Source organism: Heptranchias perlo, chromosome 6 (genome assembly GCF_035084215.1).
Source record: "Heptranchias perlo isolate sHepPer1 chromosome 6, sHepPer1.hap1, whole genome shotgun sequence".
NCBI lineage: Eukaryota > Metazoa > Chordata > Chondrichthyes > Hexanchiformes > Hexanchidae > Heptranchias > Heptranchias perlo.
Window position 1 is genome coordinate 74,078,297 of NC_090330.1, and position 19,048 is coordinate 74,097,344.

The 19,048-nt window shown below is 42.5% G+C and overlaps 1 protein-coding gene across 1 annotated transcript in view; it reads left to right on the plus strand.

Annotated features, from left to right (window-relative positions):
* myo16 (myosin XVI) overlaps nt 1-19,048 on the plus strand; it is a 773,985-nt gene that overhangs the window by 358,446 nt on the left and 396,491 nt on the right. Inside the window, exon 11 of the mRNA XM_067986709.1 lies at nt 9,831-9,941. Within this exon, the coding sequence (XP_067842810.1) occupies nt 9,831-9,941 (111 nt within the window). The remainder of the gene's footprint in view (nt 1-9,830; nt 9,942-19,048) is intronic.

Below are 19,048 nucleotides of genomic sequence, written 5' to 3' on the forward strand. Positions count from 1 at the left end.
TATGTTCTTATGTCACTGTTGTAATTTAGGAAGTGCGGCAGCCAATTTGGGTCTCACAAAGGCAATGAAATAAATGATCAGATCAAGTGTTCTAGGTGTTGGTTGAGGGGTCATGTTTGAGTTAAGTCATGGATAAAGAGAGACAATTGCTTGAACAGGCAAAGGATGATGCTTAAGTGACATTTGAATTTAGGAGCAATTTAATCAACAGTCACTTTGCATGAGGAAATCGTACAGATGTATCAAAAATATGGCTGAGCATGAGATATGTTTTACGCATGAACTTTATATGAACTTTGTCTTCACTGTAAAAGTCAAGCATGAAAATGTGCTATTTTAAAATTAGAAAAATCTTTTCATGATCAACTGTTTTTTCTTGCCAAGGCCATCCTATCTTGACCACAGACAGTTCTAGGTATTTGAAGAGCACTGTGGAGCAAAACTCTTGTTCTTAATCCCTGAATCAGAGGTTTTCACTGTCGCCACAGTGTGGGTTAACTCCCTCAGCAGGTGAATTCAGTGCAGAGATCCAATGCTGCTACAGATTTTTATGTCCTAGATGAAGAGGTGCTTGTGCATTTATTCTCACCAAGTCCATTTTGTATCAGTTAAGAGGTGGTAAACAGTAAAATGTCCCAAGACACTTTACAGGAGCGATTATCAAACAAAATTTGACACCAAGCTCCATAAAGAGATAGTAGGACAGGTGAACAAAAGCTTGGTCAAAGTGGTAGGTTTTAAGGAGCGTCTTAAAGGCGGAGAGAGTGTTAGAGAGGCAGGGAGGTTTAGAGAGGGAATTCCAGAGCTTAAGGCCTAGGCAGCTGAAGGCCCGGCTGCCAATGGTGGAGCAAAGAAAATCGGAGATGCGCAAGAGGCAAGAACTGGAGGAGCGCAGAGATCTCGCAGGGTTGTAGAGCTGGAGGAGGTTACAGAGTTGGGAGGGGCGAGGCCATGAAGGAATTTGAAAACAAGGATGAGGATTTTATAATCGAGGCATTGCCAGACAGGGAGCCAATGTAGGTCAGCGAACACAGGGGTGACGTGTGATCGGGGCTTGGTTCAAGTTAGGATGTGGGCAACCGAGTTTTGGATGAGCTCTAGTTTACGAAGGGTGGATGGTGGGAGGCCGGCCAGGGGAGCATTGGAATAGTTGAGTCCAGAGGTGACAAAGGCATGTATTAGGGTTTCTGCAGCAGATGAGCTGAGGCAGTGGCGCAAACGGTCAATGTTACCGTGGTGGAAATAGGCGATCTTGTTGATAGAGAGGATATAGGGTCGGAAGCTCAGCACAGAGTCAAATAGGACGCCAAGGGAAGATACTTGCTGGAGACACTAATGCATATTCCCACTTCCGTCTCAATTACTCCTGTTGTATTGTAACAGGCCAATATATTGTGAATTTAAAATTGGCCTTCAGTATCTATAGCTTTAAAAGAGTTCTTTTGTCTTTTGGTCAGGGGATCAGCCAAATACACAAAATTGTCTAGAGAATATCTATTGTGTTCATAAGAGCCAAATTGTCTGGCAAGTTCTTTAATTTATGGATGAGCCAGGGTGTAGTAGCTTTAGATGCTAATTCAACTGTATTTGATCCCAGAATTAATAAATATGCAAAGCCTGGATGAGATGTGAACTGAGACTCATCAAGTGATTCTGTGCACAGAATGCATCATTGTGACTTTGAACTCGATTGATTAATAGTTCTCTATTCATAGGCCTTTTCGGCTGGGATAAATACTTTCCTCAGGATCTTTATTCAATGCTGTGTTCGGAACAATTTGGCTCAGTTTTGGAAATTGCAGTTGGACTACGTGTGCTGGGCAGAACGTGGTGACTGATTCCTGGGATGGCAGGACTGACGTATGTGGAGAGATTGGGTCGACTAGGCCTATATTTTTTTTATTCGTTAGTGGGATGTTGGCATCGCTGGCGAGGCCAGCATTTATTGCCCATCCCTAATTGCCCTTGAGAAGGTGGTGGTGAGCTGCCTTCTTGAACCGCTGCAGTCCGTGTGGTGAAGGTTCTCCCACAATGCTGTTAGGAAGGGAGTTCCAGGATTTTGTCCCAGCGACGATGAAGGAACGGCGATATATTTCCAAGTTGGGATGGTGTGTGACTTGAAGGGGAACATGCAGGTGGTGTTGTTCCCATGTGCCTGCTGCCCTTGTCCTTCTAGGTGGTAGAGGTCGCGGGTTTGGGAGGTGCTGTCGAAGAAGCCTTTGTGAGTTGCTGCAGTGCATCCTGTGGATGGTACACACTGCAGCCAGGTGCGCCGGTGGTGAAGGGAGTGAATATTTAGGGTGGTGGATGGGGTGCCAATCAAGTGGGCTGCTTTGTCCTGGATGGTCTTGAGCATTGTTGGAGCTGCACTCTTCCAGGCAAGTGGAGAGTATTGCATCACATTCCTGACTTGTGCCTTGTAGATGGTGGAAAGGCTTTGGGGAGTCAGGAGGTAAGTCACTCGCCGCAGAATACCCAGCCTCTGATTTGCTCTTGCAGCCACAGTATTTATGTGGCAGGTCCAGTAAGTTTCTGGTCAATGGCGACCCCCAGGATGTTGATGGTGAGGGATTTGGCGATGGTAATGCCGTTGAATGTCAAGGGGAGGTGGTTGGAGATTGTCATTGCCTGGCACTTGTCTGGCGCAAATGTTACTTGCCACTTATCAGCCCAAGCCTGGATGTTGTCCAGGTCTTGCTGCATGCAGGCTTGGACTGCTTCATTATCTGAGGGGTTGCGAATGGAACTGAACACTGTGCAATCATTAGTGAACATCTCTGACCTTATGATGGAGGGAAGGTCATTGATGGAACAGCTGAAGATGGTTGGGCCTAGGACATATATATTCACTGGAGTTTAGAAGAATAAGCGGTGATCTCATCGAAACATATAAAATTCTAACAGGACGAGACAGACTAGATGCAGGGAGGATGTTCCCAATGACTGGGGAGTCCAGAACCAGGGGTCACAGTCTCAGGATGAGGGGTATGCCATTTAGAACCGAGATTAGGAGAAATTTCTTCACTCAGAGGGTGGTGAACCTGTGAAATTCTCTACCACAGAAGGCAGTGGAGGCCAATTTATTAGATGTATTCAAGAAGGAGATAGATATATTTCTTAATGCTAAAGGGATCAAGGTACATGGGGAAAAAGCGGGAACAGGGAACTGAGTTAGACGATCAGCCATGATCATTTTGAATGGTGGAGCAGGTCCGAATGGCCGAATGGCCTACTCTTGCTCCTATTTTCTATGTTTCTATATTTCTGTGTAGTGACGGAGTCGTGTTTTCTGCCTTTCAGAAAAGACAGGAGTGCATGGTGGGTAGCTGAGAAAATTCCTGTGCGTGATAGCTCTGCAAAGGCTAATTGTTAACCCTGTGGCAGGCTATTCCCTCCATAGCATCGCATTCACACCACACAAGTACCAGGCATTGACCATCTCCAACAAGACATAGTCTAACCACTTCCCATTAATGTTCAGTGGCATTACCATTGCTGAATTCCCCCCCACCAACATCCAGCTGGTCACCATTGACCAGGAACTCAACTAGACCAGCCACATAGCTGCAGTGGCTACTAGAACATGTCAGAGGCGGGATATTCTCCAGAGACTGGCTCACCTCCTGACTCCTCAAAAGCCACTTCTCCACCTACAAGGCATAAGTCAGGAGTGTGATGGAGTACTCTATGCTTGCTTGGATGGGTGCAGCTGCAACAACACTCTAGAAGCTCGACATCATCCAGAACAAAGCCGTCTGCTTGATCAGCACCTCATCCATTAGCTTGGACATCTATCCCCTCCACCACCAGTGACCTTAGCTTCAGTGTGTGCTATTTACAGGATGCAATGCAGCAAATTGCCAAGGCTTCTTTGGCAGCACCTCCCAAAGTCACGACTTCCACCAGCGGAGCAGGCCTGAAGGGCCGAATGGCCTACTCTTGCTCCTATCTTCTATGATACAAGGACAAGGGCAGCAGGTGCTTGGGAACACCATCATCTCCAAGCTCCCCTCCAAATCATACAACATTCTGACTAGGACAAGTATTGCCATTCCTTCATTGTCGCTGGGTCAATATCCTGGAATACCCTGTATCCATATGATTTATATCAATTAGTGTTAATTGTATTCAGGTGGTGCATATCAATTGGGAGATCTCTTGTATCTCTTGTATTTATGTAGAGCTTATCTAGGGTGGAGTGGGTAATGTGGATCTCTGTGAATAAAGGCTTGGAAGCAACTGAAGACCAGGCTTTAATATTCTATGCTTCACCACCTATCCAATTTATTACACTCCCTGCCTAACAGCATTGTGGGAATACCTTCATTACATGGACTGCAGCAGTTTAAGAAAAAGGCCCATCCGGCACTTTTTCAAGGGCAAGTAGGGATGGGTGATGTATGTCGTACTTGCCAGTGGTGTCGGTCTATAGAAGCTGTGCTTTATTGTGAGCACATGTAATGAGCATTAGGAGTGATCCTGAATGTAACAGCACCCTCCAGGTGTTCCAGGCTAATGGTCTGTAGCTGCCTTATCTGTCCAGCAAATTCTTTCACCCTCTGTGTTCCAGCATCAGCAATCTATATGGGCTGACATTTGAAGGCCAGGTTTACCTTTGCACTCCTTTTTTTACACTGTGGAAATGTTACAGACCTGAGGAAGGCCTTCTTCCTCAGATAACCACCCACCTCCTGGCCGAGACCTCCTAGTTATGACTGATACTTCAGTATCTGTTGTTTCTTTGTGATAGTGACTTTCAAAAGGGAATTGAATAAGTACTTTATAGGATGAAAATTACAGGGCTATGGGGAAAGAGCAGAGGAATGGGACTAATTGGATAGCTCTTTCAAAGAGTCAGTACAGGCACAAAGGGCCGAATGGCCTGTGCTGTACCTACTATGATATGATATCTACACAATGGCAGAAATATTAAATAATTACTTTGCTTCCGTATATACCAGGGAGACTAATATGACATTCGAAAAAGAGATCAAAAAAATGTAAAGACATTTAAGATAGGAAGTGGGGAGATAATTGATAAACAAATCAAACTGAGAAAGGATAAAACCCCAGGTTCAGATGGATTGAAACCGTGCATACTAACAGAATTAAGGGAAGAGATAGCAGAGGAACTATTATCTACATAACAATTCATTAGGAAAAGGAATAGTTCCAGAGGACTGGCGAACAGTGATTCCTATATTTAAAAAGGGAGATAGAACACGTCCAGGGAACTATAGACCAATTAGCTTAACTTCAGTGGGAGGAAAGATAATGGAGTCCATACTGAAAGATGTAATAGAGAAACATCTAGAAACTGAAAATATAATAAAGAATAGTCAGCACAGATTTCAAAAGGGAAGTTCATGCTTGACCAACCTTACTGAATTCTTTGAAGAAGTAATAGGAAGTGTAGACAAGGGCAATGTAGTAGAGGTAATATATTTGGATTTTCAAAAGGCCTTCAATAAGGTACCGCATAGTAGACTCATGACTAAGGGCAGAGCATGTGGAGTCAGGGGACAAGTAACAGAATGGATAGCAAGCTGGCTACAAAACAGAAAACAGAAAACCTTGGTTCGACCACACTTGGAGTATTGCGAACAGTTCTGGTCTCCACACTATGAAAGAGATATAGAGGCACTGGAGAAGGTGCAAAAAAGATTTACTAGGATGATACTAGAAATGAAAGGTTATACCTATCAGGAAAGATTGAATAGGCTGGGGCTGTTTTCTCTAGAAAAGAGAAGACAGGGGTGACCTGATAGAGGTCTTTAAGATTATGAAAGAGTTTGATAGTAGGGAAAATATTTCCACTTGTGGGAGAGACCATAACTAGGGGCCATAAATATAAGGTAGTCACAACAAATCCAATAGGGAATTCAGGAGAAACTTCTTCACCCAGAGAATGTGGAACTTGCTACCACAAGGAGTAGATGAGGTGACTAGCATGGATGTATTTGAGGGGAAGCTAGATAAACATACGAGGAAGAAGGGAATCGAAGGATATGTTGATATGAAGAAGGGTGGGAGGATGCTCAGATGGAGCATGAAGACCGGCATGGACCTGTTGGGCTGAATGGTTTGTTTGTGTGCTGTACATTCCTTGTAATTCTTTGTAATGATATTATAATATTGAGAAGAAAAGTCAAATTCCACCTGAAGGCAGCGCGAACAATTTTCAGGTTTGGGCCTTATCGGAATACACCTGGCAAGGTTCAGACGTCTGCTCCACCTGGCCCCACAAAAATGATCCCAAAAACATTTCTAGGCTTTTTTTTTTAGCAGCCCCTAGCAGTCCCTTTAAAGACCATTGGTTAGGCCACTCACTGCCTGGTACAAATTGATGGAGTGCACGTGCTTTGCCTATTCGTACTTACAAATTGCAAATGGGGTCCTACAACTGGTGTAGGTCTCCGATATGTATATTTAAGCAACTTTGCATCCGAAAAAGGTGGGGGTGCTGCTCAGCCATTTATCGGTCTGTTTGAAAATGAGATTAGGCAGCTGTTGGACGTTAATGGGGCAGCCATTGTGTGGCCCCCCCCTGCACCCCCCCCACCCCGATCCGATTTTCAATTGCCAGTCGTCAGTTTTTCAGGCGGGAAATGGATGGCTGCCGATTGAAAATCAACCCAATTGTGTTTGAGCTTCTGCAGATGTAACTGGGAATATTCTCAGAGCTGCTCCCACTTCCGCTTCTGTGCCGTAACTTCACTAGAGATGTAAGCAGGCTTTCTGCCGCACTCACAGCGAAGTTACGATAACAAAGCAGGACTGACCCCGAGGAAATTCCGGGCCAGTTTCTTGTACAGTTCAGGAGATCTATGGTGCTTAACTATGATTATCATTGCTTTGCACTGACTGATTACTTTATCTTCACTGAGTTGCTTTGAAGAGACTGTAATGGTCCTGTTTGTTCATTAAATGGTTTGCCTTGCATGAATAATTCCTCCATTAAGGGCCCAAACAGCCAATGTTAGGAATCTGCCCCCCCCCCCCCACTGATGCCCCAGTAACAGGAATCTTTTGGACTACCATTAGCTGTGGCATGAATCAAGACGTCCAGAATGGCGTTAGAAATTTAATGAAGTGTGAAATTGTAAATTAATACGATGTAATTGTAAGATAGTCATTATTGTTGATTGCAGATGAGAGACATGTAAGACCAAAGAAATTGCAACTGCATTTGTAAGGAAGAAACAGTTCACTTAGAGACATCTTTAAATTTTCGAATCACTTCATGCGACAAAATATTTGAATTTCATATATTGGCTTACATTGGAAATTGGCTTAAATACAAATGCTTGGACCTAAAAGGAGCGTGCATATATTTAAATTTTTATGTAAACAGATTATAAAAATTATAAGTATTAAATCAACATCTGGACTGCTTTCAGATGAGAATATTTAACCATTGTTATTCACAACCTTTTTTTTATTTTAACCTGATTTTTAAAAGATTTTGATCTGTGTAGAAAGGAACATAAGGGATGCACTAGTCTGACTTTTAACCTGGTTAATCCAAAATGTACATTTAGAAATTTGCAATGATTGGATCAAAGTAGCATTGACTGATAAGATTATACTGAAGCCTAGAAATTCCTGTTGGTGATAATAGTGGATGAACATTTAACACATTGGTATGACATTCCTCTTCCCTTTATTTTGGGTTATCAGGTCTACTAAAAAAACGCACAGAATGCCATATGAATGTGTTAGGGGTTTTCTCACTCTTTTTGCCAATTGTAATTTTTAGGCATCAAACTTGAAATACTAATAGGAAATGGATTTTTGTTTGTATACACAGTAAATATAAGTCGATTTGGTTAACTCGACATATTAAATTCATTAGTTCAAGTTAAGTACAACTTCTTTGTAATAAAAATGCTGTTAGGAAGCTAGGAACATCGAAAAAGAATCACATCCATTTGCTAGAAGAGATTTAATAAACGTCCTACAATTTCCTGGAAAATTTCAGCATAACTACGGCTTAAGAGTGGGGATGCACCATTTGTCCGAGGAAATTCGCCCATAATTCATTTACGCCGGGTTTACGCCGAAATATTGCTACATGCAAATTTCCTCAATCATTTGCGTTGTCCCCAAGTTACATCTGCCGAAACCCTACTTAGCTCATTAACATAGCTCTGCTTCCATGCAAAAGACAAGAGAACGCGAGTCTCCTGCAGTTACGCCAGTTCTGAGCATGTGTAAATTTACGCCCAAACTTTTTGACACAGCTGGAGCTCTTTTTCTATTTCTCATGTTTTATAGTGATTTTTTTTCAGCGATTTACTTTAATATTTTTTTTATTTCTCCTCACTGAGACCTGCACAGTATTTTCTATATTTTTCGAAGCTTTTTATGGCAAAAGAATCCATTACATTAAAAGGAAAAAAGCTTCCACAATTGCATCTTCTTAAACATAATGTGCTAACTGTGCATAAAATGACGGTTTGATGACTTCAAGCTTTAATTTTCATAACACCAATAAGATAAAGAGGGACTTATAAAAGGAAGATTGTGTCTGTTCACTGTTTCCCTTGGGCCCAATTGTTTACACTGATTTCTGCTTCTTTTATGCCAGTTTTTACGTTTGGTGCATGCTGATGAGACTCTCAGGAAAATTTGGCCTAAATTACCATCAGCAAGATCAGCGTAGAAACAGGCATATATTTCAGCATAAATCGGATTGAGGAAATTCTGGTCCAATTTGACTGATCAGCCAATTTTTAAATTAATTGCAAATAAAATCAGCAAATGAAAAATAACCAACATGATTATAAATCAAAGCTACACAAATGGTTCAACCTTAGGACCAAAAATATTTGTAATTCATTGTACTGAAGGCCAGTCATGTTGCATCAGGTATTCAATCTTTGGTATGTGATCCAGAAATGATGAGAATAGTTTTGGATTTGCAATATAATGTACCTAAAAGATTAGGCACTCTGAATCACCAGCCACAAGAAGTGGCACAGACCAAAGGCCAGTGGCTCCCCTTTCCTGGGTTACAACGTAACATTTGTTTAGGCCTGGGAGCAGATTACCTTGGTCTGCTCTCTCTCACCCTGCAAGCGTGTGTTGCAGTGACACTAAAAGAGAGAAATATAAGCTAAATATGAGCAGTTTTGTTTCTCTAAACAATGTGCAAAATATAACTTGTAGCAGACTGTTGTGGCACAAGATTATTGTCATCATCCAAGACAGTTTTGGTTTGGTTAAGTTCTTGAATCAGCCAGTTGCTGTGAAAACTCCAAATTCCGTAAGTACAGCACAATACTTTGCCCATCACCAGCACTTAGTGGAAAATCATGAACAATGTACCCGCGATTTCTCAATCAGCACTGGCGACAGGCAAGGTTCCTCACCACCAGTGCTTGTTTGGAAAATTTAAGCGATAAGGTCTTTCTCCTTTTGTAAAGTCAACATTTGCTGTTTCCCGTTTGAGAAGAGTACAACTCAACCATTTCAGTGAAAATCTATTGTTTAATAGGGGATTTACACAATAAGGAAAGAATATTATGGTTTTAATGGTGCACAGATTTATTTCAGCTAAAAGAAATTGGGATTATTCCCTGACTGGGTGCTCTTCACAAGGAGTAGCGCTTGCAAGAGAGCACTGGTCATGAAATTGTAGGTCCACGGCCCTAATTTAAAGTAATGAATGGAAAACCAGAGGTTACGGGCCTGTGATTTCCTGAAGAGCCTATCTTGGGAGCGCCGCTCTGTGCCGGAAGTGCCTGATTGAGGAATCAGTCCAATTACAAGAACTTAGTCTGGTTAAGTTATGATTATTTTCCCCTTCACTTTGTTACAAAATCCAGGTGAAGCTAATTCCTCCTGCTCCCAACGATGACCTGTCTACCTTGAGTGAACTGACAGATAGAAGCCTGCTCTATGAAATTCAGAAGCGGTTCAGCAATAATCAGATATATGTAAGTACATGCATATCTACATGTCATTTTGCTATCTGGAATTTGCAATTGATAATACAAACCAAAACATTTTGAGAGCTATTTTCAAACTGTTGGACATGAAGACACTTTGGAAAAGTATGCAGGAGTCAGTTCATGTACTTTTCCCAGAACATTCAGTAAGATATTCAAATTTACCTTCTCAAGGAGCTTGAACAAATTGCTCGAATGTTGCTAATGAACTTGACAACATATGTTGGTGACAGTATAACACAGAAAATGGAGACCAAAGCTAAAATGCAAAGAAGATTAAAGCCTTCCACCTGATTAGGGATATATGATTGATAATAATCTCTATTGAGAATCTAGGACAGGCATGTTCAACCAGCAATCCTAGGGCCACATGAAGCCCCCAAGCCATAGCAGCCCAACCCTTGAAGTCCAGGTGCTTATAGAATTGCTAGACGAGAAAAGACCAAGGTCCATCTAGTTCAGCTTCTACCATCCTGATGGTCGCCTAATACACGATAATGGAGTTGTTGAATAATCATAGCAATTAATCTCTATGAGGAGGACATAAAAAACCTACAGGGGGATTTAGACAGGCTGGGTGAGTGGGCGGAGATTTGGCAGATGCAATACAATATTGGAAAATGTGAGGTTATGCACTTTGGCAGGAAAAATCAGAGAGCAAGTTATTATCTTAATGGCGAGAAACTGGAAAGTACTGCAGTACAAAGGGATCTGGGGGTCCTAGTGCAAGAAAATCAAAAAGTTAGTATGCAGGTGCAGCAGGTGATCAAGAAGGCCAACGGAATGTTGGCATTTATTGCTAGGGGGATAGAATATAAAAACAGGGAGGTATTGCTGCAGTTATAAAAGGTATTGGTGAGACCGCACCTAGAATACTGCATACAGTTTTGGTGTCCATACTTAAGAAAAGACATACTTGCTCTCGAGGCAGTACAAAGAAGGTTCACTCGGTTAATCCCGGGGATGAGGGGGCGGACATATGAGGAGAGGTTGAGTAGATTGGGACTCTACTCGTTGGAGTTCAGAAGAATGAGAGGCGATCTTATTGAAACATATAAGATTGTGAAGGGGCTTGATCGGGTGGATGCGGTAAGGATGTTCCCAAGGATGGTTGAAACTAGAACTAGGGGGCATAATCTTAGAATAAGGGGCTGCTCTTTCAAAACTGAGATGAGGAGAAACTTCTTCACTCAGAGGGTAGTAGGTCTGTGGAATTTGCTGCCCCAGGAAGCTGTGGAAGCTACATCATTAAATAAATTTAAAACAGAAATAGACAGTTTCCTAGAAGTAAAGGGAATTAGGGGTTACGGGGAGCGGGCAGGAAATTGGACATGAATTTATATTTGAGGTTAGGATCAGATCAGCCATGATCTTATTGAACGGCGGAGCAGGCTCGAGGGGCCGATTGGCCTACTCCTGCTCCTATTTCTTATGTTCTTATGTTATCAATTAGTCTACAATAGAACCAGACATAATGCGAGGAAACCCCCACTGGTGGAGAGCTTTGGGAACCAAAAGTCCAAATTCATCTGTTCCTCCCATACATGCCACACTTACCAAATGTCATGTCTCAATTACCCACATACTGTATCCCAAAATGTTATTTTCTGAAAGAAATCTATCTACTTTGCATTTGAATGAATCAATACTCCCTGCTTCCACTTAATATTTCATACTTGCTGATTTATTCAGTTTGAATTTTATGTTTTGGTTGGCATGGTAAAGAGTGTTTTTAGCACTGTCACCTCATCGGGAATTCTACGATGGAACTCCAAGATCTTTTAATATCCGTATCTTGAGATAGATGCAAATTAATGGGAACAAGGATTTAAATTTTATATGTACTCCTTGATGTGCATCTGTGCGACCCCTGAACACAAAAACTTGGACATCTTTGCCCCATATAGTAATATTCCATATTAAAGGAGAATTTATCAAGATGGAAGTCAAACACTACTCCTGTTATTGATTTAGTTTAGGCCCAATATCAGTTCCTTTCCAAATTTCTCCTTGAAGGGAGGAAATAATATTTTGTTATTTACAGTACCCACCCCGGACATCACTGTGACCATTTTTTGGAATCAGACCCAATAAGCCTAGGTGGACGATTTTTACTCTACTGGGCGGCAGGACTATTAGAATCACTCAGGTTACCTATCTGCCCTAGAGCCCTCTGGGAGTGGACCATTCCTGATTTTAATCTGCTCAAGTTAGCAGGCTGCAAGGACACCTGCCCAAAGCCGGCGGTGTCCATTTTTTACACATGCATGTCAGGGTCCTGATGATATCATCTGGACACAACTGCAATTTTAACCAAGTGGCCTCAGTGCAGTTTAACCCAGTAGCTGTCCTGCCAGCTGAAAACAGTGGGGAAGAGAATCTGGGTCCAGAAGAGGCCCTAACAGGAATGATTTATAACTTTTTTTTTACTTACTTTGTGGGGCCAGGAAGAAGTAAAGCTTAGGCTTCCCCTGCCACAGCCCCCCCCCCCCCACCCCCGATCTTGAGACCCTTATGGGATGGCCCCAGCAGCTGATCCCGTCACCTACCCGCTGTCGATAGGCAGCCTCCGGCTAATTTTATGCTGCTTCCCGCCCAGAACAGGTGGGAAGTCAGCTGGCGGGATGTGCATGAGGCCCAAGAGTTAACATACCCGTGGCCTCACTTCTGAAACAGTTGATGAGTTTCTCACCCACCTAAAACCAGCCCAGAGTTAAAAGCAGGAGTGATGTGACATACCACGCACTCAGGACACAAAGTTCTGTTCACTTATTTCTTCCTACAGAATCACATTCCTTTGCACAAGCTAGAATTTCATGATCATCTGTTTTAGTGACAGAACATTAAACAGTTGATTCGCAATTTGCATATAAATTTCATGCATTAATTGACTTTTCCCACTACAAATAAATTGATACGATTGACAATGCACATTTTAGGAATAAGAGAGTTATAAAATCTCCCCGCTACATACTGAAAAGGTCAATTAAATCTTTAAAACGATAATCTTTAGATTGCTGGGAATTAAATTCTTACCAACTGACATTAGATTTCAGAAGCTCGAGTGATTTGAAGAAACTGATACTGTAGCTTAACAGATCAAGGACATTTTCCTCGCTCAGATTTATTGCTATGCTTTTATTTTTTTTACAATATTATGATTTTATGAAAATAAAATGCCACTGAATTTGCAGGTGATATGCAGCACAATAAATGATTGCAATCACGTTTTATTTTTTGAAAGCTTTGGGTTCTCATTAAAACACTGACAAACTTTGGATTTGAAAAATAATGTATTCCAGACCAGTTGATTAAAGACAGTAAATATAACGCGATATAGGCAGCAAATATGTGCTCCGTCCGATATGTAGGGAACAATTCCAAGCTGACATTATTCTTCCATCCTGTTATTCCTTGGATGGTGATTCAGATAACAGGGACTGAGGAGGAGAGTCAGTGAGTTGGTGTTCCCAAAGGGGAGTGGTGTTCATTAATAGACAGATAATTACAGGTTGAGATGCAACCCTGGTGAGCGTTGCTCTCCATTGGAACCGTTCGATTGTGGAATCACCCCTTATGTTCCCACTTTTGAAATTGGCCTCCAAAGGGCCTACAGTAGAGAGGAGGCAAAGTAAAAGAAAAAAAGAAAGGAAAAAATACTTTCACAACCTCAGGATGTCCCAAAGTGCTTTACAGTTTTGAAGTGTAATCACAGTTGTAATGTAAGAAATGTGGCACCAAATTTGCGCACAGCACTGAGATAAATGTCTAGATAATCTGTTTTAGGTGTTGGTTGAGGGATAAATATTGACCAGGACACTGGGGAGAACTCTCCTGCTCTTCTTTGTGTAGTGCCATGGGATCTTCTGAGAGGGCAGATGAGGACTTGGTTTAATGTCCCATCCGAAGGACGCACCTCCGACAATGCAGCACTCCCTCAGTACTGCTCTGAAGTGTCAGCCTAGATTATGTGCTCAAGCCTCTGGAATGGGACTCATGACCTTCTGACTCAGAGGTGCAAGTGCTATCACTGTGTCAAGGGTAACACTGTGTACAATATAAACATGGGACAGTGGTGCACAGCTTTGATGTCTCTCTCTATGAAACACAGAATTACCAACTATTTAGCCTCTAATATTAGCACAGGTGAAATGATGGCCCCAATATTAATGGGGAGGCGGGAGGACGGGGTGGGGGGGAGGGTGCTGAAAACAGCTGAAGACCCTGCCGATCTTAACAGCATATTTTAGCTCCATCTCCTGCACAGCAGCTAGCCTAATGGATAGCCTCGTAATCGGGAGGGAGGGGGGAGGAAGCTTCGGCCAGCAATTGGGAAGGCTGGGGTGGGGGGGATGTCGGCGATCGGGACTGAGGGAGGCCGAAGGCTTCCTTGAGCAGCCTGGGCGAAGCACTCCTGCTCCTCCTGGCCCGTAAGGAGTGCTGAAAGAGTCACTTGCATTAGGGAGCCGGTAGCTCCTGCCACGGTTCAGCGGCCGGGAATTCCACCGCTTGGGCCTTCCCCTCGCTTTCTGTTAAATTTATGTCATGGCGGTTGTGTTATTTATACTTATGAGTACGGCTGATGTAACATAAAAACACATTTTTTCATCAACATACTCAACATACACAAACAGTGCATAAAGATTAGTGCTGTCACAGGCGAAACAACAGTTTTAGTTAAAAGGCTACTAACAATTTGCAATTACTAGTTTGCTAATCATAGTATCATAGTATGTTACATCACAGAAAGAGGCCAATAAGCCCATTGTGCTTGTGCCGGCTCTTTGAAAGAGCTATCCAATTAGTCTCACTCCCCTGCTCTTTTCCCATAGCCTTGTAAATTTTTTCCCTTCAAGTATTTATCCAATTCCCTTTTGAAAGTTACTATTGAATTTGCTTCCACCGCCCTTTCAGGCAGTGCATTCCAGATCATAACAACTCGCTGCGTAAAAAAATGTTTCCTCATGTCGCCTCTGGCTCTTTTGCCAACCACCTTAAATATGTGTTCTCTGGTTACCAACCTTCTGCCACTGGAAACAGTTTCTCCTTGTTTACTCTATCAAAACCGTTCATGATTTTGAACACCTCTATCAAATCTCCTCTTAAGCTTCTCTGCTTGAAGGAGAACAACCCCAGCTTTTCCAGCCTCTCCACATGACTGAAGTCTCTCATCCCTGGAACCTTTCTAATAAATCTCTTCTGCACCCTCTCTAAGGCCGTGACATCTTTCTGAAGGTGTGGTGCTCAGAATTGAACACAATACTCCAGCTGAGGCCTAACGAGTGTTTTATAAAGGTTTACCATAACTTCCTTGCTTTTGTACTCTATGCCTCTATTAATAAAGCCCAGGATCCCATATGCTTTTTTAACTGCCTTCTTAACTTGCCCTGCCACCTTCAAAGGTTTCTGTATCTGCACTCCCAGGTGTCTCTGTTCCTGCACCCCGTTAAAATTGTACCAATTAGTTTATATTGCCTCTCCTCGATCTTCCTACCAAAATGTATCACTTCACACTTCAGTGTTAAATTTCATCTGCCAGGTGTCTGCCCATTTCTCCAGTCTGTCTATGTCCTCCTAAAGTCTGTTACTATCCACATTGTTTACTACATTTCTGAGTTTTGTTTCATCTGCAAACTTTGAAATTATTCCCTGTATACCCAAGTCCAGGTCATTAATATATATCAAAAAGAGCAATGTCGGTCCTAATACCGACCCCTGGGGAACACCACTGTATACTTCCCTCCACTCTGAAAAACACCACTACATTCTGCTTTCTGTCGCTTAGCCAACTTTGTATCCATGTTGCCACTGCCCCTTTAATCCCATGGGCTTTAATTTTGCTTACAAGTCTATTATGTGGTACTTTATCAAATGCCTTTTGAAAGTCCGTATACACAACATCAACTGCACTACTCTCATCCACCCTCTCCGTTGCTTCATCAAAGAACTCAATCAAGTTAGTCAAACACGATTTCCTTTAACAAATCCGTGCTGACTTTCATTTATTCGCCCATACTTTTCCAAGTGCCAATTAATTTTGTCCCGGATTATTGTCTCTAAAAGTTTCCCCATCACCGACGTAGGGCTGACTGGCCTACCCTAATTGGCAGGTATATCCCTCTCCACGTTTTTGAACAGGGGTCTATCATTTGCAATCCTCCACAGTCCTCTGGCACCACCCTTAAGGAGGATTGGAAGATTGTGGCCAGAGTCTCTGCAATTTCTACCCTTGCCTCTCTCAGTAACCTAAGATGCATCCCATCTGGAACTGGTGACTTTTTTACTTTGAGTACTGCCAATCTTGTAAGTACCTCTTCTTTATCTATTTTTATCCTATTCAATATCACTACTACCTCCTCCTTTACTGCTACATTGGCAGCATCCTCTTCTGTAATGAAGACCAATGCAAAGTATTCATTTAGTGCCTCAGCCGTACCCTCTGCCTCCACAAGAAGATCTCCTTTTTTGTCCCTTCCTTTGACTACATTTTTAGTACTTATATGTTTTTAAAAGGCTTTTTGGTTCTCCCCCTTATGTTAGCCACTAATGTATTCTCATGCTCTCTCTTTGCCCCTCTCATTCCTGTTTTTAGATCTCCTCTGTACTTTATTGATTTAGCTTGGTTCTCTATTTCATTTCATTACATTTGTCATAAGCCTCCCTTTTCTGTTTCATTTTAATCTCTATATTTTTAGTCATCCAGAGAGTCCTAGCTTTGGATGTCCTTCCTTTGTCCCTCATGAGAAGTTGTCTACTCTGTAACCGAACCATCTCCTCCTTGAAGGCCTCCCATTGTTCAATTTTTTTTTGTCTACCAATCTCTGTTTCCACCCCAAAAAGGAAAAGATCCCTTTTTAATTCACTGAAATTAGCGCACCTCCAGTTTAGTATTTTTACGCTTGATTGTTCCTTGTCCTTTTCCATAACCATTCTAAACTGTGCCCCAAATGCTCCTCCACTGAAACATGTTTCACTTCATTCAGTACCTAGTTAAAGGACTGTTAAAGAAAAATCTGTGCTACATGATTCATGGCATTAAAAGATCTTTGCTGACACCTAATTCCTGCTCATCAAATCTTGATGCTCTGGAGCAAGTTACCAGTCAATGTAGCAACTAGCTGACGTTACACTAAACATGCAATCTGATCACCTATAGATGCAGTGGAGGTTGGATTTAGTGATCCACTAGCAATTGGCTAAGTAAGGCAGGGTTGCTCATGATATTGGGTGGCACACAATGTTTACCGTAACGTCTGCAGTCTTCTGTCCCTGGCACAGTTACTTGTTGAATGACTGAAGAGTTTTGCTTGAGAAGACTAAGGTTATGTATAGAGGCTATGACAGAATTTTCTGACCCTTATTTGAAGGGAAAGAAAGAGTGAAAGTGTGGCTCCTGGGCGAGCAAGGCTATCATCTGCAGCCAGGGCTCATGATATCTTTAGGCCAGCCGTGGACAGAAGCAGAACGCAGGTACAATGAGGCTTGTGCTACAAACCTTGAAGCACCGATTCAGATTCTTGACCATCTAACAATACAACTCCCCACCCCTCTCCCATCTCTACCTCTCAATTTCATGAATAATCAGAATCTGTTAACTTGCCCTGAACGAGGCCTCACCATGAACAAGATGACAAAGCTGTGGTGGAGCAGGAGGGCAAGAGTGGCAAAAAAGAATTAGTTGTTAAACTACAAGTCTAGCATGGAAGACTGGTGCACCAGGCATTAATTCATGGTGCCTTGAGATGAGTGCCAGAGCTGCCCCATTTCTTAAACTTGACAATCCACATCTGTGAATCAACCTTCCCCAAACATGTTCACCTGTGTAGTTCCTCCAATACCATCAATTCTCATCTTTTGCTGTGATCCTATTGTATTGTAACTAATGACATATAAATGCTCTGCACAATATTGAAATCAAATTCAGTGCACTTTATTTAATTATTTCTGTGGTTTGTGACGGTATTTGTGAAAGTGCTTCCCGTTTTATACTGGTTAATTTTGTGCTCCATGCACCATCTAACATATATTTCACCGAAGTGATTCCCTTATGGAAGGACTAAGAGTGTTGCTTGACTGAAGGGTTTCAACTGCCAGCTTGCTGCGATTCTGGCCCTACACCTCTTTGTGGTGCGCATGATAATGGTCAGAAGATGAAATCAGAGACAATCCAGCTCAGAAAACACTTTACATTGGTGCAGACTGTGAATCTCTAAGTTCGGCAGTAGAGGCAAGAACCATGCTGGACATCTAGCAAGCAGGCACTTATCTTTGAGCAATCAGTACCATTTGTTCATCCTCACTGAGGGATGCACACTGACTCATCTTTTGCTTCCTCCTCAACCTTCTTATCTATAGTCTTTGGGATGTGTGCAGCTATGCCGGTGCTTGGCAGAGGTAGTGATTGTGATGCTGGGCATTGTGAGGTGCAGGCTTCCTTGACAAAACTGTTCTCCCATTCCTGTGAAAACGAGAGGACAAAATGTCAAAATGCTGTGTCAGCTCAACACATTTAAGAACTATACATTTTACTCTTTGTGATGCATCTCCAGCCACTTCCTTGTAATCCTCACCAACCACACCCCTGAACTTTCTTCTACGTTCCTGGAGAAAACTCTCCCCCAAGTTGCTTACAACTGTGCTCTCAAATTTCCAACTGCTGCCATGATACTGCTGCTGCTGTCAATTTACCTAACCGCTCCATCATCTCCACCTTTGATGTCCTTTCGCCCAGTAAAGCCTTCACAGTGTCCAAACCTGGTCCCAACTGCTGAGCCATTAGGCCTCCATTCACCATGATACTACAGCAGCTGACTCTGCCACAAACTCTGCATCCTTGCCACTGACACCGTCCTCCTCTCAGGCTGAATCAGACTGTTCGCAATCTCACCATCCCATTTGACCCTGAACTGAGCTTCCCACCCCATATCCTCTCCATAAAGACAACTTATTTCCACCTCTGTAACATTGCCTGCCTCCAACCCTATATCACCCTATCTGCTACTGAAATGCTCATCCATGCTGTTGCCATTTCCAGACTCTGTTCCAGAGCTTTTATGGCTAGCTTCCCATCCTCCACCCTCCAAGAACTTAAGCTC